The sequence below is a fragment of the Coloeus monedula genome, assembly GCF_965178545.1.
Source record: "Coloeus monedula genome assembly, chromosome: 5".
In the NCBI taxonomy this organism is placed as follows: Eukaryota; Metazoa; Chordata; class Aves; order Passeriformes; family Corvidae; genus Coloeus; species Coloeus monedula.
In genome coordinates, this window is record NC_138785.1 from 66093534 (window position 1) to 66109452 (window position 15919).

Consider the following 15919-nt stretch of genomic DNA (forward strand, 5'->3'; position numbering starts at 1 on the left):
AATGTGAATTAAACAAAACCAAAATTATTAGCCCTCAAGTGCAACAGATTCCACAGAAGACTTCTTGGTTCTGACAGAAGAAATTTTTCCAGTTCCACCTATATACGAAAGAAAAAGCTCTGAAGTTGATGGCCTGTAACACAAATAGTTTAACCAGAGAACTCAAGATCCACTTTCCCTGAACTCTTTAATCCACTTACATTAACAAAGGGAAAACAACACTAAAATCCTATATATAAGGAACCACCATTTACACACAAATTTGTGCTCATAAGAGAAAAACATTTCCCCTGAGGAGTATCAGCTATACAACTCCCCCATGGCGAAACACAAGTGCTTGCTGCAGTTTGATGGTGACCCCTTGCTATATTTCACCCCAGGGGATCAGAATATCAACAAAGAGTAATATTCCCGAGACTAAGCACATGCTTAATATCATCCATTCAAACTCCCTTTCTTTAACTTGGACATGCAACTTCTAAAGCTTATTAGACACTTCATCCAGTTAGGATTCTTTGCCATAACTTTCTAGAAGTTTCCTATTACTTTTCTGTAAACATCAAAGTTTCACAAGCAACATTTTTTAGTTATTAAATGATAGCAAGACTCAGGAAATACTAAAAGGGCAATTAATTCAGTATTGCAATTTTGTACCCTGTGCATTTTTACTTTGAGAACAAAAGAAAATATTGAATGGAATTTTTGAATTCTCCTCTACTCAAGGAAAATTTGGGGAGTCGTTGAAGATGAATCAGAAGTTGTTCTAGGATTTATCCCTAGATACCCCAGCAGATTCTGAGAATATACACACACATATATAGGCACGAAAATCTGTATAAAATATACAGTGTACATTATTATTTATAATAGTGCATATAATTAGTTATAATGTATATTGTTAATGTATATTTCTTTTTTTTTTTTGTGGTATGCATCAGTAAGCATGAGGACTGAGATATGGTCTCTTAGATTTATTTCACCATAAATATAAGCCAGAAACAGACAAGTAAAACCCAGTAACTGGCTAAAGAGTCAGTCACTGGAATAGATCATTAAAAACAATGTGTATATATACAGGTATACATACAGTTGTGACAAGCAGAAGAGACTGAATAACATAAAAGAAAAGGTTTTAGGAAGAATGACTCTAGAGTTAATATTCTAAATGAGAGACAATTGTTCACCAAAAAATCTAAGTAGGGTTTTCTCCCCCAAACAATGATAAATTGATGTTCTACAGTATGTGTATTCATGTTAAAGTTTCATTATCTTATGAGATTAACTGTACAAAAAAGTCAGAAAGATGCTCTGCTTCTCATGCTTTTAAGTCTTGACAACCCCCATAATGCTAAGGGATTGACATTAAATATAAGATTTCAATATCAGAGAAACCAGGAGAGATCAGAGTTAAAGAAACTGAAGAACACTAGGATTTGACATACATGTCTGAAAGTCGTCTTGTAGGCAAACAGTGAACAAGTTAGGCCTAAACTCAGGGCTGTGGTTTGGGGTCTTGTTTCGTTTAGGGTTTTTTGTTGTTATTTTGTATTTCAAACAATCAGTTTTGTTTTCCCTTGGGCAATGTGAAATGACGTACTGGTAGCTGACGAAATCTCTCACCCCTGCTTCCCTCGTACATGTATGCCAAAACACACTGTGTAATATTGCAAGATTGGCCAAATTCTCTAGGGAACCACGTCCAACCACCAGCATAAGCCTGATTCACTCTGGTTCTGCCACTTCCCACGCTGTGTGTCTGTGTGTGTGTGTGTTGGTCTTCTACACTGCAGAGGGAAAAGACTAGCAGTCATTATATTGAGTTATACTTTAAAAATTCTTTGAAACGAGTGGTATTTGGTGTTACACAGCAGAAGTATAAAGAAAGCATTCTTGGTCCACCCCTAAGTTTGTTTTATTTGTTCTGTAGTATTAATGCATACCAGGGGTTAAATGATATATGTACAGAGACAAAACAGCATTAAAATCATACAATCTCAATTACAATGCATAAAGCTTCTGATAGTTTCATTAATTCAGAAGCAATAATATGTTTATTGGAGGAATCTGAAATTAAAGTTTTTCACATGGACTACAACTGTTCTGTTATCCTTGTAAGCATAACATGCAATTCAGTCAGGGACTTCTAGAGCCCTCTGTGAACTACTTTAGAGTGGGCAGGAATACAATCCCAAACTCCTAAAATTTATTTATTTGAATTATAAATTAATTTGCTTTCTAAATCATCGTTTACTTCCATTTTACAAGCAAACCTTGAATCAACTTTATACTGTTTTAAAATATATAAAGCATCTAGACCTAAATTAACAGTTAAAAGACATATGACATGAGTAATTCCAAAAGATACGCCATGAAAAGGACAACTAAACAATTTTTTTGTTTCTTTTACTACAAAATTAAAATATAAACTTGTTTCAGTAGGAAACAATTAATATGTTCAATGCTGCAGAGACATGGAAAAGAATGAGTAACTGTAGATGACACTCACCTGTAAACAATTCTCTCCCTTTGCAAATCCTCCAGACCACAGCACAGTTCTGCAGCATAGAAAATAGCCCTTTCTTCATCAAAGCCAGGATTTCCCATGTTATATATGTGAAACTTCAGATCCCCTCCATTCATTATGGTTAATACTAAACACAGAGCATCTTTCGTCTCATATGTATAGGATAAACTAACCTAAAAATGGGCAGGGTGAGAACACAACCATTATTCATTCATAAACTTGAAAACAACTCACAGATCTTTTTTCCAATACAATCAACTTATAATCCTTTTTCAAAGCAAAAAGAACAAAACATGCAAATAGAAAATCACTCCTGCAGAGTACTAGAAGACACAACGGAATCCAGACTAATTTGCCTGTGTACACAAACCATACACACAACACAAAAGCTTAGCGGCAGATCTGTTTGGATACCACAGAGCTCCATGCAGAAAATACACTTATTGATGATGCCCCTCAGCTGTATGTTACCTGTATTACTTTGTCCTGATAACGTGTGCATATGCCTTATTTTATTAGTACCTCAGGAATTATGCATTGCCAAACCATCTTCCTGAACTACGAGACCCAAAACTGCCCTAGAGAAACTGAAGAAATTATTTTAAATCAAATGCGTAGTTTCTATTCCTACCCCTGCCTCCCCCCAAGTAACTGCGTATTTCCCTGATTTATAACTTGATAACTGTAAAGACTCAGTACAACTCTTCACAGTCTTTCCTCTCACTGTACTTGAAATGTGGCGCTGATAGGCAAGGACAAAGCACTTTTTTTTTCAGGTTTTAGGTAACAGATTTTTAAGTGCATTAGAAGTTTTAAACTAGACTTGTGAATTAAAAAAAACCCCACCCCATTTAACACAATATAATACACTACAAAATTTAACTGTTTAAGTTAAAAATTCCATTTCAATAGAAAAAGCCATGCTACATGATCATCTGGTAGGATCTTCAAAAGTACCTACAAAGATTACTTAACTTGTACTAAGAGCAATGGAATTCAAACTTCGCTTACACTAGATAAGCAAGCTAGGTAAAAAAATCAGTGGAGTTTTTTCCCTTGACTTAATAAATGTATTTTTAAATACAGTTGTCTTGGGGTGATTTTATGATAATACTGTATTCCCCTATCCTCTGCTTATTGTCCAGAAACTGATCCCACAGCTTTAAGCTGGGTCCAGGAGAGGAGGAAGAGAAGCTGAGCAAATTCTTCAGCGCGGTTTGTGTTCAAGGACTCACACACAACTCCCCCACGTTCTCATTCTGCAGAGCCGAGGGAGCACCTTCCTGCTTTTAGCCAGCCTGTTAGCTGAGGCAAGAAACCTTCCTGCTTTTAGCCAGCCTGTTAGCTGAGGCAAGAAACCTTCCTGCTTTTAGCCAGCCTGTTAGCTGAGGCAAGAAACCTTCCTGCTTTTAGCCAGCCTGTTAGCTGAGGCAAGAAATTCTCCTATACCGGCACCCCGACATCCTCCGGTAACTTCTTCTGGAACTGTTCGGCCTAGCTGTGATCCGAGAACCAGATCATCGGACCCCGTGGACAGGCGGGGAGGCTGCAGGGACGCCGCATCCCAGCCTCGGACCTCAGGAGGGGCCAAGACAGCTACAGAAAAGAACTCTGAATCCACCAGCTTTCTCCTCATCGAGGAGGTTTATTATCTAACATTACTCATTTGTTTCCTGTGCCTTGCCAGCACTCTGCTTGTTAAATAAGTAGGTTTTTTTCACTTTCATCCAAGAAATTCCTTTCATGGTGGTAGGGGAGGGAGTGCTGAAACCTGTCTTCTGGAGAGGAGACGTTCCTCCCAGAGCTTTTCCCCCTCAACTTGTCTCAAACCAAGACAGCAGTACGAGTAAATAATGGCCCTAATTCAGTAATAGGTCCAAACTCTTCCTTCAGAAGCATAAATCTAATACTAAATAATAAAACTATTAGCTACTTGAGGCGAAGATTCCCATTTGGTGGTTTTAACTGATGTATCCAGCTATTTATGACTTTACTTGTGACAGAGGCATGACAAGTTATCTACCCACTTCAAAGCCAGTATTACTGCAAATGCTAGACCTAGATCTTCTCTGCTGCTTAAAAACCACCATTGGATAGCAAGAAGAAAATAACTCATGCACAATTTTATAAAGCGATTTCAAATTCAACTTAGATCAATTATTGATTTACAGTGTTTACATATGCTGAAAAAAATGTTACTCAAAAATAGAAGTTTCACTGTTATAGTAATTTATGGATCAATTCAGGTACTCTCTGGATTCAGTTTCAATCAATTCAAGCCCAGAAGCCTTGTGCAAAAATAACATTAGCATATTTATACAAAACCATAATTTACAACAGTTTAAATTATTAATGTATCTGGCCAGTAGATTTTTCATTTTTCTTTTAGCTGACAGTACTCTACAGGGGTTTTTTTTAATACATAAAACTTATCAGAAAATATACACATACATATTTTATACACACATATTTATTAATAACTTTCACTATTCTCTAAAACAGGTACTTTAAAATCTTCTGAACAGCAACACAAAATTTATAAGTACATGAATTTTAAACCAAAGCAAAAGATATTTGAAATTAACATTTAAATGACATTTCAATTAAAAAGTAAACATTACCTGGGGAAACTCTTACTTGTTTTATCTTTGAACATTCTAACTTATTTCACTGCTTAGTAATTACAGCTACTAACAGACCATAATTTACATAATAGCATCAGGTTTAGGTATTAAAACTAAGATTTCCATTTCGTGGAAGTTCCATTAAAAAGTTAATTGTTTCACACACACAAAGGATACCTCTTTAAGCCCTGGTATACAGCAAAGCAATATAACCTGAATCAATACACTATTGAAATGTCATGTCTATCTTAAAATATATCAGGAACAGAGTAACAAATGCTATGAAAATACCTCAGGATATAAAAACCCAGCTATTAAACAGAGGACAAAGATTCAGTGGCATCAGCATGCTGAAACACAGCCTACTGTTCTGGCTGTGAGAAATAAAGCAGGTGGACCAAAAAAAAGCCCTGTGCACAGAACTATTCACAGTCACACACAAAGCATTTATTACTGCATCTATCATTTCTCTCTACAGTCATGCAATCCCTAAATAAATTTTAAAAAGCGTTTTGTGCCCACAAGCTCCTGGAAGAGACTGAAATGAAGTAAACAAAATGAGATAAATTTCTGAAAATAGATCGGAAGTAGATACTTACTACAAACCTACTATTCACTTTTTCTAGAATTCTTTTTTCATTTAGAGCCATTGATTCTCCTTTCCTCTTCTTTATTCTCTTTTTTTCTAGCTTTTTGCAAGCATACATTTTTCCTGTCGCCCGTACTTGACAGGCACACACCTACAAAAAGAAGGATGGTGTGTCAGAGATGCTTGAGGTTTTTTAGAATTTTTATTTTAAAGAAGATTAAATTTTAGTTTCTTTTCAAACTCTTTAGTGCTCTCAGAAAATGATGGTCTGTAAGCATCAATACAGAGCCTTCACTCAGGAAACAATTTTAAAGGTTCACAAAAACTGTAACCAAAGTAGAAAAAGTGATTATACAGAGGCAAACACATTTCTGTTGGGAGTTGGATTGTTTAGTAAAACTGTGGATCTTGTGTTAGTGAAACAAGTGACTAAGGTAAGAGTATGTGTTGAGGACAAATATTCACATCACAATCAACTGGAGAAACCTAACGGTAATTTAGTAGCATGACTTCTTCAATATAGGGCTCTAGTTAAAGTACATATGGGGAGCAGTTCAATGAATTGTAAGCAGAATTAATAAAATCTATAGATTTTATTTTAGGTTCATTAATATTCTACATAATTAGCAAACTGAAACTAAATTCTCATTTCCAAACAAAATTTCTAAATAGAAGCAACTGTTGTCAGTCATTACAAGTTCTCTACAGCTTTGTGCATGACCTAAAATGCTTAAATTAACACATTAAAACTGTATCAACAACAGTTTGCCAGGTGATGTGTCAAACATAGATTGATGGAGACAAGAGTTAAACAGCCTCTCCACTTTTTTTTTTCCTTAAGAACTGCCTTGCAAAAAGATACTTCTGTACTCACCTCTCCAAATCCACCTTTGCCTAGTACTCGGTAATGCCTAAATGTGTGTTTGGTTACTGGCTGCCTGATTAACAGAAAGAAACAATTACTGAGACAGGAATTACAAATGCTAGTAATCCCTCTCCACCCCAAGGTCTGTCTTTATTTTCTCCTTTCTGTTCCAACATATTTCTGAACAAATGTTGCCTTAACCTCATGTAGAAGTACTATAATAAGCTGAATTTCAAATGAGAGTGGTGCTCTGCTTAGCAACGTGGGCTCCCTCATGTGGTCACCAGGCACTCCCAATAGCAGGAAGAAAAGCTGGTCAATTCGGCCCTTTGCTGTCTACAGTTAGAGCCTCATATGTTCTCATCACAGTCAATTTATCACCTCCTGTTGCCTCCCTTAACTGACACACTGACATGCAGACTGCATTTCAGTGGGATCATGCTTACAATGCCACATTTAAAAGGTAGACCATTTCTGATTTCACTTTGTTTTTTCACAAAAGGAGTAGTTGTGGTATGCAAGAGCACTTCAACAGCCAAATTGTTAAGGTATTGATGTAGAGGAAGAGGAACAGATAACTGGAGGCAGTAGAGTTGTTGACCACTCTATGCTAAAACTCTCCTATATGTGTCAGAGCAGGGCTATTACAAGTGAGAGGGTTTTGCTTTAAATGAACATTCACTGTTAATGCAGCTTTGTTCTCAGGACAACACACGGAGGTACATTTAGTAGAGAATTTGAGTAACTTCCCTAGTTTTCTTACTGGCTTTTGCTACCACTTCAGTAAAATAAAGACATTGGATAATTGGAATTTACAACAAAATCAGTGCTCAAGCACCTTAATGTTTGAATATGTGATCGCAATACCCAAGGGGGCTGAATTTGAATCAACTTGTAACAATTTCAGCCTTCTGAAAGAGCCTGGACAGTCAGTATTGATTTGAAAGTCCAAACTAGATTCTGAGATATATATATATGTAAATCTTGCTATCTTGTAATTACTAGATCTGTATCTGTACCACCCTAAAAAACTTATTAGTTATCCAATCACCCAGTGGGTTATAATACTAGATTAATCTGCTTATTAACCACTAATTAGACCAAGTTTGAAACAAAAGGATGATAGCATTCCCAAGAAAGATTGGTATTCTACTGCACACTTGACAGCCAAACTTTTCTGAATTTGCATTTACCTAATACCACTTATAGACTTAAGATTTACCACTTAAAGACTACCAGGCAAATAGTTCCATTGGAGTATTGGTTCTCTTCCTGTCCCATCAACATCAATCCATCTTGTCTTTCAGATCATAATTTCTTAGACAGGCAGTCTCATTCAGCTGTACAGCATTTCTAGCATAAAAATCAAAATTTGCCACAAAGCAAAACTAAATTATAACACAAACATTATAAATAAACTTACTTTTCCAGCCATTTCCACTGTAAGAAACGGGAAAAGTACACACTCTCCTGGTAAGCTTCAAAAGGTCTTTTGCTTAGGTATTCATGGACAATTCTAGCAGGAAAATAAACAGAAAAATAAAATCCATCTTATTGTGAAAAAGGCTGATGAAGCAGGAGGTGCTATCAATCTACCAACATGTATTTAAACATATCGACACAGCTGTAGGCAGAAAAACATTGCCACTGTGCTCTACAATGGTTTCAACCTGAATGTCTCACGGAGTGCCTGTCATAGAAAACTGTTCCTGTCAAAACAGTTATGAAGGCCAAACTGCTGCTACTTATAGGAACTAGACACTTTGACCTCTGCATTTTTACTGTCTTTAAACCCCCTAAACATCAGCCTCTCAGCAGATATTTTACGCATGTATGACCCTGCAAATATGACCTCTGAAAGTATCTACAAGGTTTCACACATTCTTTGGAGACTGGTAAATAAAGTTTTATTCTAGGATTTGAAATTGAAGTACTAAATGCCATATCCAAACCTTGAACACCAAGTACCTTATCATTCCCTTAAATGAAACACACTAAGATGGAGATGGGGAGGGAAACAAGTCAATCAAACTGCATTCAGGTATTTACTGGACAGAGGAAAGGGAATGACCTACATGAGACACTCCATTTGAGACATGTTTTACTAGGTGTTCTCACACAGCCCTTTCAATCTTACAATCTCAGGTTGTTACGAAGCATACTTATAGCTGTTGCCAGGGAGATGACCCAAGCAGTGACAAAACCTGTAGTCATCCTTCAGACATGATCAAGCACGCCTTGAAGAACCAGAAATATTAGAAACATAAAGGCTTTAGAAAGACATGTAACACTCATAAACATGTACCATCCCTCCAAGAAAAGCCTCCCCTGCTACTACTGCGTGAAATATCACTTTGTGACTGCAGAACAAAACCAAGTTGTATCGTTTTGTGTTAATTATCACAAGTGATCCTCTAATCAGCCATCTTAATGGGAACATAAGTGCTGGCCTCAATTAAACCTGTTTTCAAGAATCTTAAACAGTGTAACATTGTTCAGAAACCTTTCAAGCTTCAACTTGTAACTTCGTATTTCTCTGAGTACCTTCACCATGGAAGAGAAGTGACTCAAAAAAGTAAGAATACAATAAAGAGAAATACTATTTAACTTATAGAATTCTTGGTAGCAGATAACATTTTATGATTTTATGCAAAAGTAGCATTAAAGAAAAAGCTCTGCAAAAGTGAAACATCTAAGTCCCATCTGAAGGAAATCTAGTCCTTTAATAAATCTGTTCCAAGTTTCTTACTTATGCTCATTTCAGGGACTAAATACTTCTGGGAATAACAACTTCATCTTTCTCTTTTCTTAGAAACACAATTTTCTCTTGTAATTCTCAAATTCAGCACTAAGCATTTTTAACTTACCTAGTACAGTCCATAAAAAGATCCTTAGAAGGGTTCTTTTCCAGTCTTGCTTTACATTCATTTACTGTTTCCTGAGGTATTTCTGGCAAATGTGCTGCAGACTTAACATAATAAAAAAGAAAGGAAAGCAACAATGAAAGCATGTAAATCAATAGCTAAACTAAAAGTTTTGTATTCAAGGTGAAATTAAATTTTTTAATATTGGAAAAGGAAAGGAACAGTTTGACTAAAGAAAAAATCAAGAAAGTCATATTTAAGCAAAATTTTTATTTATTTCCTGTTACAGAACAATGCATTGGAAGTTATTACAGTTGTTTACTATTTCAGTATCTGGGGAAATAATCTTGGCAATAAGACAAATTTCTTTTTCTTTCCATAAGCCTACCACCAAAAAAAGCAAGTCACCTATTTGGCTTGGCAGGATGGAAAGAAGGAGAAAGAAACACAAAGACAGGCTAGGAAACTGTTTCAAACCAGACCAAAGAAATCTGGGGTTTTTTGAAAAAAAATGTACATGACTTATGGCAGCCCCAAAGAAATTCTCAAAAAGATGTGGCAAATTTATATTCTATCTACTTTTAAGGCATCTTCAAGATCTTTTGTATAAAATGACCAAAACAAGAGAAGCAGAAGGAGCATCTATTCATAAAGAGCAAACATCTAATTATATACCTACAGAAAAGCTTCCACTGCATAAAAAAAAAAAAAAAACAACCAGACTCTTGATAAATGCAAAAACTCAGCTATTAATGATTACCATGGAAAACCGGAAGTAACAGAATGCTTCAGAAGAAAACAGCATTTCCCTTTTTAAAACCTGAAGCAATTCTGAAAATTTACAGCAAACTAACCAAGGCCACACAGGAGTCTAAAAGACTTCAGACTTCTTCAGACTACAAAACTCTGAGTTAATTTAAGTTTTCTTCTAGGTATTAAATGGAAAATAAATTGTAATTGTAGTAGTTATAAAAGCAGAAATCAGTCAAGTTTTCTGCTCAAATTGATTGAGCAGAATTTTAGAAGGCAGCACACCTCTCAGAAAAGAAAAAAATGGGATTAATGAAGTTTGAATGTCAATTTACTAAAAACAGTGCAACCACTGAGATCTCTCTATTTATCTGACACTTACAAAGTGCTTGAGAAAATATTTCACAATATATTTACCCCATTAGTGAAGTACGTCTCTAAAACTTTGAGGCCACAGTCTATGCGCTTTTCATCTGAAGATACCTCATATTCTGCCTAGGGGAATGGAATTGAAAATTATATTATGTTCAGAGCCACTTGGCATCTTTTACATGATGATAGGTAAATTTTATCATGAATAACACAATACTCCTAATATAAAAGGAACAGAAGGCTATATAGTGAAACATGTAGGAGGAACAGTCCTAGGGAAAAAACCAAAGCATATGGAATTTAATCTTTGGAAAACATACAAAACCTAGAAATTGGTCTAAATGCAATTACAGAAACAGCATCCTAGAGGTTAAATTAGATCAATCACAATGAAATAGTATTTGTGTAGTATTGTAGGACAGAATGACCCAGATGTAAAACAATTAAGAGTGCAATAATCAGCTTTTTCTTCACTGTAACTTTTTCCTTTCGTGTATTATTCTTTTGTTACAGTCTTGGGTAACACCAGGATAAAACTACTTTCTACAAGCTTATAAATGAGCTCTAAACCAAACCCTACATCATTCTTTGAAAAAATAAAACTGAGTAGATACAAATTTTTTAAGTTTTTGACTTAGTAACATCTGATACTGAGATGTAGAAAAAAAGAATTGTGCAATACAGTGCATTTTCCAGATAAACAACTGGCAGCTGAACAGAGCTCCAGAAGTAGCTACTTACAGAAAAAAACCCACAACCAACAAATCATCACACAGATACTACTATTGAAAAAACTCCAAAGACTCCTTACTATTCATAATTTTAAGGAATAATCTAGAAGCAGACATTAGAAGTTACAACATTTAAAGACAACACAAAATCTGAGGGAAGATTAATTACAAAAGAGCAATCTCAAACAGCAACATGTATTAGGTTCGTGAGCTGGGCCAACTCAATCAAAGCTTATTTCATATTTCAGAATGTAAATGCATGCACTCAGGAACAAAGAATACATGGCAGACTTCCAGAATGGAGGACTGTATCAAACAAAACAACAGTTGGGCATATAGGAATCTCGTTGGAAATTCCACGTAATTGATCTAATCTGAAGTTATTTACCTTTATAAAGAAAACTAGAACACTAAAAAATGACAGTTCAAGAATCAAACACACATACAATACTGGAAATAACAAAATCCCTGATTTCCAGTTCTACAATTAATCACAACTCATCCACACTGACTCACTACTAAGTCATCAACATCTTTTTCTGCTGAGACATTATGGTATCACCTACTTCAGCACAGTACTCAAATCCATCAATCCAAATGCAAGCCATCATTTTTGCTAGTTCAATTTCACAACAAAAAGTCTAATGGTAAGGAAGTCTTCTGCAAGAGCAGAATCAACCTGAGCAGGTCAAAAAAGTTCATCAACCTGAAGTTCAGCAGTGCACTTAGTACCTTTAACACTAATTTCATACAAATAGTTAGGCATACTGACTTAAGTGGATAGTGCAATTTAAAAGGAAGTTTGAGAGATGGCCTTTCCAAATAATTCTGATACTTACAGGGAAGTTGAGCTGTCACCCATTCCTTTCCCTATGTGAGTAACCTTGTCCCAAGCTAGTGAAATGAGTCACTAGACTGGATAACTCTAATTCCTCGCTTTAACTTCTGTTACTTATATTCAGTCATTTCATAACTCTTCTTTTTTAATCAGTAAAGCCAAGCTGACTCCAGACTTTTAGGTCACACCTTCCCAAAAACTGGAGCTTACCAGATTCAGCATTCAGTACAGGTAGACAACGTAGTATTGTACTACCTTGATCTTGGACTCCTGAAATAATCACACTGCTGAAATCACATTGCTTCATGTAAAAGAGTCAGAAAACTCTATTAACTAAGATGCAAGGATTTTCAGGCTATGACATTTCATTTTTGCAATTTTTTTTTCCAAAAGATTAAGTCCAAAATTTCTTTAACATTTTAAAAAGCTAAACTTGGCAAAACACTACAAAAACCCCACAACCTCAGCTTTTTCTTCCTGTATTGCCTTCCAAAGAACACAAAAAAAAAAACCCCTCAACCCCCAAAAGAACTTGAACGAGCTTGCTGAAGTCCAGTCGACAAGAGGAAATCAGGCTAACTCAGGAACCATCTATAAGAGATAGTAGGAATTTTATCTCATATCCTTTATCTCACATCAACAGAGCATGCCAGTTTCAGATCATGAGTCACCAAATAAAGGTTATTTTGTTTCAGTGATTCCCAAGCATAATTCCTCACCCTGATTTTTCAAATGGAAGTTAAACAACAAATTTTAAAAAAAGTAAATTGTGAAACCATCCCTTACATCAGATTACCTCAGCTATGCCAGTCTTTGTTAATTCTCAGAAGTGTTGCAATCCAGACATTATAGGTTGCATATTTCAAAACAATTCAAATTTTTCAGTTAGTGAAAAACAGTTACTTCTTAGAGACAGTTTTACCTGAAAAATGACATCTGTAGAGCAAAGACACCTGCCTTACAGTCATGCCTAAGATTCATTCTCTTTCATCCTGCCAAAGATTCTGCTACTCCTTATCTGAGTTTTTAAGGATTAAAATGTGTGCAGGAGTTGTAACACATCCACAGTTGTCAGTGCATTGCACTCATTAAGGACTCTGGTTTATATTCACTTCAGGAATGAAAGCTCCACTATTCTGGATTTCCATTCAATCTGTTCAGTCTCCAAATGTCAAACTAGTCACTGGAATTTGGTGCTAGAACAGCTCCTGGGAGTCACAAAAATGAAACACACCTGGGAAGTAAGCCCAGTTGCACACATTCATTGACAGATATAAACAATTCCACTTATTTGACACTCAAATTCCTTTTTGGCTGATCTAGTGCCTCAGTTTTCACTCCCTCAGGGGAAGGAAGATACAGTGAAATGGGGGGCACAGCAACAATCCCATGTACTTCCTTACACCCTTCCTCTTTCAGAGCCATCTTGCATTCCAGTATCGTAGTTTGGGATGCATGCAAGCAGCAGCACTACCCTGCTTCTGTGTTCTTTGGTCATTTGTTCTCTGAATGTAAGAACAAAAATGGCTGGAATGAGAAAACCTGTTCTTTTGACAGCAATCTCAGTTTAAGACTGTATCTAATTGCTCTTGGATTAACTGTGAGGGACAAAGAATCAAAAGCTCTGAGCTATTATTCTCTCCTCTTAAGGGCTGTTTTGTGCCTGCCTAATCTTCTCATTACTTTCCCCCTCCCCAACAGGGTTTTGCACTGAGAATTTTTTACAAAATATAGCTGTGGGCCCACTTCCTTCCTCCCCTTGTTCTTCAGCATTAGATATCAAGATGTAAATATAGCAAGACTTTTTCCCTTAGTCTCTAAAAATCTGGTTTTTCTCCTTCCATAGATGGCTCTCTAAATTTCCATCTCCATTGTATTGTTTTTAATTAGCACATGCTGTGTAGCCTAGGGCTTCCATGCAAGTTGCAACATTTTTAAGTCTGTTTATAACATTTTGAAGTCTGAGTATAGCAAGCAATATTCATAACACAGACATCCTTTCAGGCTCTAGAAGCCAAGCAGCACATCTTTCTAAAATTGTTTCTGTCTTTCCCATCATGCCCATTTCTGTAGCTCTGACCATAACAAGAAGGCAGAGACTTTATAGCAAACATTAAACATCTTCCTTTAAGTAACAGAGACAATTTTTTGACACCCATCAGAAGTTACAGTTTTACAGCTGGCACAGAGTAGAACACAATATGTTTTCAAGTACGCAGCATTAGGAAACTGAGGTGTGTCAAGAAAATTAATAAAATGGTTGTGTGCTAACCCCAGTAGGCAGCTAAACCCCACACAGGCGCTCACTCACTTTCCCCCACTAATAACCAGAAGGCGAGAAGTGAGAAATCTTGCAGCCTGAAATAAAGACAGTTTGATAAAGCAAAGATGCAGGTAAAAGCAAAGCATAGTAAGAAATTAATTCATTTCTTCCCATTGGTAGGGAGATATTTGGCCATTTCCAGGAAAGCAGGGCTTCATTCTCATGCATAACAGCTAGCTGGAAAATTCTAACTTCCCCCCTTCCTCCTTCTTTCCCCCAGCTTTTATTGCTGAGCACAGCACAATATGGTATAGGATATCCCTTGGGCTCAGCTGTCCTGGCTGTGTCCACTCCCAACTTCTTGTGCACCATCACCCTCCTCACTTCTAGGGCAGCATAAGAAACACAAAGGCTTTGACACTGTGTAATCACTGTTCAGCAAGAACTAAAACGTCTTTGTTATCAACATTGTTTTAGTCTAACCCCAAATATAACACAAAATGATCTACAATGAAGAAAGTTATCCCAGCCAAAGCCAGGACAAAAATCAAATATTTACATACAAGAAAATATAAGCAACTGCCTTCTGATAGCCACCGCCCATTTCTCACTGCTTACCACTGCATCCAGAAATTCAATGCATCTTTTCAAATCTGGTCTGGAATCACAGAACTGTCTGAAGAGAAGTCTTCCTATTGGTTGTTTGTCACAAAGCTGGTTATAGTCTCTTTCTGGGAAAAAAAAATATCAATATCTTTATTTATTTTTATTTTTGTAATAGGATGGTCATTACTCCCGTTTAAGGTCAGAAAAACATTATTAAAAAGAAAAGATTTTACATGAACATATTTATCAAAGATACCATAAATATGCAATGATCCCAAAGAATAGTGAAACACTCTTCAGTCATATCTGTGTTCTATAGACTATCCCATTTACTAAAAACACATTGAATTATATGCTTGAGTTTCATTTAGGTTAGGGTGCAGAAAACAACCATACTGTGAAACAGCAATATGAAAGCAAACAAAATTGTTTGGAAAGAGGGAATACAAGATAATAACAGAAAAGGTTAAAAAAACTATTACAAGACATTAAGGAAAAGGGTAAAATATATTACCATCAATTTGTAACATGATTACTTTTTCTCATTCAAGGTTTTGTAAATCTATTCTTTAGGAACAGTTTCCTTTAACAAACAAGGAGCTGTGATACAGCTTTTATCTTCTCATAAATTCTCCATCATATTAGAAGTTTAATAGCTTTTTTTTTTTTTTAGCATTTAGAAGCAAGACAGAATCCTTTCCATTAACAGCACCAAATCCTTACCCTTCTCTCTCAAAAGAGTCAGACAGAGCATTTATTCTACAGGCCACTCACCAATAGAGCACCGAATACCCTCACAGTGACTGACAGGGGGCAACTTCAGCATCTCTTTCCATTTTTTACTACGTCCACTCCGTTTGCCTAGAAGAAAATATGAATAATGTAAAACAAAA

The 15919-nt window shown here is 36.0% G+C and overlaps 1 protein-coding gene across 2 annotated transcripts in view; it reads right to left on the minus strand.

Moving 5' to 3' along the window:
• GRK4 (G protein-coupled receptor kinase 4) overlaps positions 1–15919 on the minus strand; it is a 35345-nt gene that overhangs the window by 8881 nt on the left and 10545 nt on the right. For both annotated transcript variants that reach the window (XR_014226419.1, XM_082282151.1), the window contains exons 2-9: positions 15801–15887; positions 15039–15151; positions 10634–10711; positions 9470–9570; positions 8026–8118; positions 6612–6675; positions 5748–5888; positions 2507–2697 (exon numbers count right to left, since the gene is read on the minus strand). Coding sequence is in view for 1 of the 2 variants with exons in the window: in XM_082282151.1 (XP_082138277.1) it covers positions 2507–2697; positions 5748–5888; positions 6612–6675; positions 8026–8118; positions 9470–9570; positions 10634–10711; positions 15039–15151; positions 15801–15887 (868 nt within the window). In the remaining variant the exon portion in view is untranslated. The remainder of the gene's footprint in view (positions 1–2506; positions 2698–5747; positions 5889–6611; positions 6676–8025; positions 8119–9469; positions 9571–10633; positions 10712–15038; positions 15152–15800; positions 15888–15919) is intronic.